This window comes from Mus caroli, chromosome 4, assembly GCF_900094665.2.
Source record: "Mus caroli chromosome 4, CAROLI_EIJ_v1.1, whole genome shotgun sequence".
Classification (NCBI taxonomy): domain Eukaryota; kingdom Metazoa; phylum Chordata; class Mammalia; order Rodentia; family Muridae; genus Mus; species Mus caroli.
The window spans coordinates 29,658,420-29,666,077 of NC_034573.1; the positions used below are offsets into that span (position 1 = coordinate 29,658,420).

A 7,658-nucleotide genomic window follows, 5' to 3' on the forward strand; every position below is an offset into this window, starting at 1 on the left:
AAAAAAAAAAGAACATAAACTTTGAAAGTCATGTTATGTTCTTTTTAAAAGAAGGGGGGGGGGATTTGATAAGACCAGAATCCAAAAATTATTTGGTCAAACAGAGAAAGCATCATGGATGGCAGACAGCCACGCTAGCGTAGTCATAGCAGCCTAGGTATGAGTTAGCTGGCTGAAATGGGTGACCTTCTACCCAAATGCCGTATGTGTGAAAAACAAGCAGAACAAACAAAATACATTACAGATTCCAGAACGACCAAGAAGGAAAAACAATGAAGTCAAAGTTCCCAAGTCTTGCATCTAATCTAAATTTGTATCTAAACTATATAACAGAGAGACTAATAAGCAGAGAAATTACTTAAACATAAGACCCAGCAGAAGACTGCTAAGATTTAGGTATATGAAATTCGACCCAGAGATGAGTCTAACAAAAGGAAAGAATAGCTGTGAAATATTAACCTAACGTGTCAAAAGAAAACCATCTCATTCACCTTGCGTTTTCTAAGTTGACAAACTAGGCTTATCGTCTTCTTTGAGATCCAGAAAAATTAAGAAAACAACAAACACAACAACAACACCACCACACACACACACAAGGAAAAAATAAAACAGAGAGAGAAAGAAAGGAAGAAAAGAAGGAAGGAAGGAAGGAAGAGAGAGAGAGAGAGAAAGAAAGAAAGAAAGAAAGAAAGAAAGAAAGAAAGAAAGAAAGAAAGAAAGAAAGACAGAGAGGAAGAAGAAAGGAAGAAAGAAAAAGAAAGGAAGGAAGGAAGGAAAAGAAAGAAAGGAAGGAAGGAAGGAAGGAAGGAAGGAAGGAAGGAAGGAAGGAAGGAAGGAAGGAGGTTTGTTCTAACTACAGAAGCTTAATTTGTCAAGATTGGAGAAAACTAAATGTTATTGCTAGTGACCTAGTCATCAGTAATCGCAGTCATTTGGTTAATGACTAATTCAATTAAAACAGAAATTTGACTATAGGATGAGGTACAAAAATATATATCCCAGAAGAATCATTATGTCTTTGATATGAGCTGAATATTTTTTCCCCCAGTGTTGGGAACTGAACTTGGGGCCTTGCATGTTTTTGACAAACTAAGCCACACCCCCAGTCCCTGTGTGTCAGGTTTACTAGGAGTCTTCAGTCCTGGGATGGGTCACCTGGGAACCTAAAGTAATGCTTTACTCACTCGGGGGGAAAAAAAGCGCCCGGAGGCAAAGGAATCTAAGACAACACCTCCCGTTGAAGATATACAGGTATATAAGAGCATGAAAAGGGACCTAAAACATCATTATCAGTCCTGGGTGTTGCAGGGTTTTTTCCCTCTGGAAAAAAATACTAAGCACCAGGGTTGAGAATGACTCCAAAGTATTTATGGCTGGTGGCCCTTGTGGCTCTATACATTCTGCCCATCCAATCTCTGAACTGTGTTTACCTGGATGATACCATCTTGGAAAATGTGAAACTTCTGGGCAGAACCATGACCGGCTTTCCCTTAAGATGTCTTAAAGATATCACAGATTTTAAGTTTCCTAAAGAGATTTTGCCATACATCCAGCATATGAAAAAGGAGATAAACGCCGTCTCCTATCGTATATCCACTCTGGCACTAACTATCTTCAATCTTAAAGGCTCCATCCCTCCGGTGACAGAGGAACACTGGGAACGCATCAGATCGGGACTTTTTGACCAAGTGCGGCAAGCTCACGAGTGCTTCATGGACGAGGAGAAAGAGAACAGGGAACATCCTCACTCCGAGGACTTCCTGACAGTCTACCTGGAGTTGGGCAAGTATTTCTTCAGAATCAAAAAGTTCCTGATAAATAAGAAATACAGTTTCTGTGCGTGGAAGATTGTCACAGTGGAAATAAGAAGATGTTTCATTATATTTTCCAAGTCCAGAAAACTACTCAAAATGACATCAGGTATATTTTCAGAATCACATTTCCCTCCATAGCTTCCTCCTTCCTTGTAAGCATGGCTGTGCAGTGCATGATGGGGCAGTGTCCTCAGTTAGACTGGTCCTTCGTGTAATGTTTGCTGTCTCGGAGGCTTGACCTTGATATGACAACCATATCTATCTCTTTAAGAAGAAGCAATACTGGCCGTGTTACTCAGTGCCTGGGTGACCCCAGGAAATTACTGAGGCAGTACTGGAGACAGGTCGAAAGGAGTAAGGTTCCCTTTCCACCTTCTCTCTCGGCCACTTTCCTCTGACCATTTTCTATTGGCTTTTCTCTGCCATCTAAGAAAGTTGCCATGATGGCAGTTAGAAGACAGGGAGAAGATTTGAAAAGGTAACATTTCAACAAATCATCTCTCTGGCTGCCAAGGCTGTTGATTCTACGAAAGTTCACCACATTAACAGCCAATACCCAATCTATAGAATCAAAATGTTTTTTTTTTTTTTTTTTTTTTTTTTTTTTTGCTTTTTCGAGACAGGGTTTCTCTGTGTAGCCTTGGCTGTCCTGGAACTCACTCTGTAGACCAGGCTGGCCTCGAACTCAGAAATCCGCCTGCCTNACTCTGTAGACCAGGCTGGCCTCGAACTCAGAAATCCGCCTGCCTCTGCCTCCCGAGTGCTGGGATTAAAGGCGTGCGCCACCACGCCCAGCTCAAAATGTTTTTTTTTTTGTTTTGTTTTGTTTTTTTAACCATCTTTCTTCTAGAGAAAAAAATGTTGAGATCAATTGTCAGTTTGGTTTCTTTGAAGTTTAAAGAATGGTAAGTTGTTGCTTTAAAAGTCAAGGTCCACAGTGAAATTTGGATAGATAGATAGATAGATGGATAGATAGATAGATAGATAGATAGATAGATTTATAGATAGTAGAATCCATTGATCATTGAGCTCCTCCTTAACACCCGAGAGCCTGTGATTCTGATGTAGCACATGATCATGCCTGGAGCATTTTGTTTGGTTTCTATAGCTAAAGGTATAGAAAAGGCTACGGATGCAGCTCAGTGGTAGCTGTACTTGTCTAACATGCATAAGGCACTTGGACTGGATTCTCAGATCTGCAGTGAGGTTAGGGGAAGGCATAGAAATTAGTGACATTCTCTCATAGCAGGCGGTTTTCTATGTGTGTGCACCTAAAGTAAAGGTCTAAAGTCATGCTGTGGTGGAATTCTACATTCATGTCCAGTTTTCCCGGTTGGAAAGCTATGTACTATCATTTAAGTAAATTAGGCACTGTAATAATACGTGGTACCTTAACCACTTTTATCTTTTTAAAGTCACTTTGTAATCCAGATTACCTACATTATTTACTTAACTCTTCTGTTTTTATTCAGCTAACTGAACTTTCTCCTTTCTCCTCCTCTATCATATTTCAGAATCACCCACCTTCAAGCAAGAACTTAAATAGAAGCTGCAACTGCTCAAATGTCTCCAAGAATGCTTTATTCTAAAGCCATTACCAGGATGCTGCTAATGCTACCTTCAGATGCAAGACTTTTCAAGTTCAGGGTTCAAGGCAGTGCAGTCAAAGAAAGTCTCAAGCAAAAGATGAATTTCAGTGGAAAAGTTAGCAGAAATGTTAACTTATAATAAAACCAAAGTTATACATTATGGCGTTTATGTTACTAGCAAAAAAAATCAGTCACTAAAATGAATGAATATAATCTATTTGATTTTTAAAAAAGCTCATTAATAAGGTTGTTTTAGATTGGGACTGTGGCAGTGGGGAGGGAGGCTGGCTATGGACTGCAAAGCAGCAGACACGGCGTTTTCCATTCATTTCTCTAACACCTTTGCCTGACCCCTATGCAGCCCTGCTGAGATGTCAGCAGTTACTTTCATAAATTATAGCTGCTGCCCTGCGCTGTCCTGCCCTGCCCTGTGTTTGCTCTGTGCAAGGGAAGAGAACTGGCAAAGTGGGGTGGGAGTGTAGTTCCGTGGTCAAGTACATGGATGACTGTCTGAGGCCCTGAAATTGATTCCCAAAACTTCAAGAAGGATATGGAGAAGAGAAGAAAGAACTGGCCATAAAAGCTAAACATCTTCTAATCAGGATAGATAGTTTGACAGAAGTCACAATCACATTCTTTTTATAGAGTACATCTTAAAATAAAATAATCAGAGACCAAGCCTACCAAAAAGAACATAAACATAGAAATGATAATGGACAATATAAAAATGTATATTCTCCCTCTTGATTTTTAAAAAGTGCTAAGTAAGACAACAATAAAACATTCCTCTCTTATTAACACCACAGAAATGGAAAAGCAATGATAACACAGGGTGAGTAGAGTGTAGCTTCTCTTATACATTGCTGAGGAGTTGATACACTGGCATGTGCTTACTATGGGCAGTATCATAGTCTTCAATATTGTAACAATGTATCAACTCTACTGTGTCTTCAGAAACAATGAATCCCACGGAAATGATTGGATAAGATTGAATATACAGAGAGAGAGAGAGAGAGAGAGAGAGAGAGAGAGAGAGAGAGAGAGGAGTTTTTAACGTTTTAACTATGACGTTTCTATTTTTCCTACAATAATTTTTCTAGATAAATCTTTTTTAGTTCTAAAATTAACGAAATTGAACACCCTTATTTTCCTCTATAATGATTGTGTTTTCCTTCTTGGCTGGCCCAAGCCCTGACTTTAACTTTAATGACGCCTTCTTGTACTCCCTGAGCAAACAGAACCCAAGCAGTATTTCTTAAGCAGGTCGTTTGTTACTGTGCTGCTACTGTTAAATTTCAAAGAAATCCGAACTTGTGGGCCCTTATCATTAGAGTATCTTGAGCACTCCAGAGAATTTGCCGTTTTACTTTTCAGAACCCCACCGTCAAGATCTAGAAATCACGGCGAAAGTTTCTCTATAGATCCTCTCTTGAGTTAACAGTCTCTCAAAATGCTTTTAAGTTTAAGGGCAAACCAGACCTGTGCAGAGCCCAGAATTTATACCTATCTGAAGATGGGTTGGGATGTAAGAGTGCTTGTTAACAAGCTAGGGCCCCATCCCGAGCAAGGGTGGAGTGATGGAGAGGTGCAGAGGTCACAGGTGGCTCCGTATAAGCCTCTCTTTCTCCCCTGAGTCGGAGAGGAAGGGTGCCAAAACTCAGAACTGGGGGTGGGTGGGTGGGGGAAGGATGTTTCCGCATCTCCTAGACGGTCTAAGGTTGGCAATTCTACAGGAAAAATTGGCAAAGGCAACATCTACAAGCCTGGCAAGAGGCACAGGTCCCAACAGGTATATACCATCAAACCTCCTCTAGTCGACCCTCGGGTGACAGTTCCGGTCGCTGCGGGCTTTGGAAGGTGACTTTACTCTTGCCAAGATTGTTTAATAAGTAACCCACACACGCTAACTGCTCTAGATACAAGCACCTAACTTATTCCAGGAAACCCGCCCTGCTATAGTCCAACAGGCGCCCCCCTCTGGAGAAATAGGGGCTACCCCAAGCCACCTGTTCTCGGGCAGATGAAAACCAAAACAGTGCTCTGGCCGCATCTGCCTTTTGGACTGCGTAGTCATGGCTTTGCTTTTTCTGCATGGCGGCGAAAAATTTGGGTCTTAAACTTGGAGCCTTAGGTGAAGTCAGAAGCCCACGAACATTTCATAGCGGATCACGACACCACCATTTCCAGGCAAAATCTTTAGCCTTCCCAGGTTAGCTTTAGTCTCCACTCTTTTGTGGTCAATGGCCTGCCTGTCCTTAAAATTTTGCCACCCCTGAACTTTCCGTAGAGATGAGGTGCCCTGTCTCCGGCCATCGCCCGGGTTGTGGGGCCCTCCATATGCGTTTAGCTCGCCTCTGTAAGTCCTTTGGACCCTCTCGCAGATCTCCTGGCTTTCGAGAACTTTGCCTCCAATCTCTCGTTTCAGATTCGCTGGGGATAAGATCTGAGAAATGCGCCCTGGGCCACAAGCAGCCTAGGAGGCGGGCTCAGGAACAACTTTCCCTCCGCCCTCTAACCGCAAGCCCCGGGTGGGGCGGCCTAGCCAGGTCCCGAACTCTGTCCTTCCCCAGCGGGGATCCCGGACCCGAGCCTCCGCAAAGACCAGCGTGGAAGGCCCCGCGAGCGGCGAAAGGGACTTCCTTCCCCGCTGGAGCCCCACCAGATGTTAGAGGCGCAACAATAGTGGAACCGCAGAGAAACAAAAGGCCATTCACTGGGTTACAGGAGCATGGCTCTGTCGCCCGGTCTCTGCGGGGAAGACTTGCAGACGGTCTGAAAGGGGGCTGGAAGAGATCTGAGTGGTCTAGAGCCTCTGCCACGCTCCAGGAGGCGGGAACCGCTCTTTACCATTAACAACCCCATCCTGGGGGTCCAGTGGTGGGGAGGAGAAATGAAGGGAAAGTTTAGTTTTCACCTTCTCCGGTGCGGAAAGAGAGGGGCAACGATCCCAGATGTTTGACAGTTGTTGGTCCAAAAGTTAAGCAAAATTTACTTATTCTTAATACCTCCCTTAATGAGGCATCGGTAGCCAGGGAGGACAAATCGAGACTGTGCGTTGTAGCCCTCCCTACACAGCCCCACGCCGAGCCTGCTCTGGGATCCAGGAGCCCAGGAGCGTCCCTCTGTTTAGATGCACTTTGTAAAAGTTTCTCTTCCCGCCGCTTCAGGCCGACGCGCACCCCACCCGCATCTGAGATTCAGAATGGGTCCCGAGTGAGATCTGCACCCTTTAGGGGGAGGGAGGGGGTGTATTTCAGATCAAAGCCACAGACCCCTGGGTGGGAACTGGACTCACATTCCAGCCCGGGAAGTGCGTACCCGGAGGCAGAGGAAAGCCAAGAAGCCCTCACTGCCTAAACCAGACTCCAACCCCGGAAGCTCGCGGAGGAGGGGTGAGGACTGGGGTCCGCACGACTGATCCTCCCTAGGTGTGCCCCGCACCTCGGCCCATCAGGGCACAATCCGAAGCGGGAAGCTGCGACTGCGCCTCCTCAGCACTCTTGGAAGGATCTCTTACCGTGGGGTTTTAACCTTCTGCCTAGGGCCCTGCTGGTTTCCTTCACGCCGGCAGCAGCTTCTGGAGCCGGAGGAAAAGAGTGAGCTTCTCCAGCCAGAGCAGCGATGCTTGCAGATTCACGCGAGGGGTTTCTGGCCAGCACGCGTGACTCCAGATGCAGCGACCACGGCTCTGGTGCGGCCCCCACATGCACCCAGCGCGCCGCGCAGCTCGCCCGGGCGCCACTGCAATTCACCGGCTCAGAGCGGAGTCCCCTGGTGGCCTTCTCTGGAAAGGCAGCTACGCGGGGGCAAGAGGAGTCGTGTTGCCCTTAGAATCCTCTAATCTCCACAAGAGCCTGAGACAATGAGCAGTCTAAGTCTCTCAACTTTGATCCGCTGCCCAATGTAGGTAGAAAGATGTCAGAGTAGAAAAGATGCTGCTGCCCTGGTTGGTCTTTGTCAACTTGACACAAACTTGATATATTTAGGAGGGAATTTTGACTGGAGAAAAAAAAAAACCTCATAAAATACCCTATTAATAAGTCTGTCCAGCATTTTCTTGATCAATGACTGTGGGTTGTGCCAGTGTTGGGCAGATAGTGCTGGTGAATATAACAAAGCGCCTCGCGTGGATCTACAAGCATCGTGCGAAGGAAGCCAGCAGGGCCCTAGGTGGAAGGTTAAAATCCCATGAGAAGCAAGCCAGCGAGCAGCATTCCTCCATGGCTTCTGCTTCAGTTCCTGATTCCAGGTAACT

The 7,658-nt window shown here is 45.2% G+C and overlaps 2 protein-coding genes across 2 annotated transcripts in view; one reads left to right on the forward strand and one right to left on the reverse strand.

The window, feature by feature from the left end:
* The window catches only part of Mob3b (MOB kinase activator 3B), a 194,867-nt gene extending 187,701 nt beyond the window's left edge, over positions 1-7,166 (reverse strand). The window contains exon 1 of the mRNA XM_021159739.2: positions 6,921-7,166. The gene's annotated coding sequence lies outside the window, so the exon portion shown is untranslated. The remainder of the gene's footprint in view (positions 1-6,920) is intronic.
* Ifnk (interferon kappa) lies at positions 1,353-5,264 on the forward strand. The gene is made up of 2 exons (XM_029476041.1): positions 1,353-1,920; positions 5,137-5,264. The coding sequence occupies exons 1-2, from the start codon at positions 1,353-1,355 to the stop codon at positions 5,262-5,264; spliced, it is 696 nt and encodes a 231-aa protein (XP_029331901.1).
* Positions 7,167-7,658: the final 492 nt, after the last annotated feature.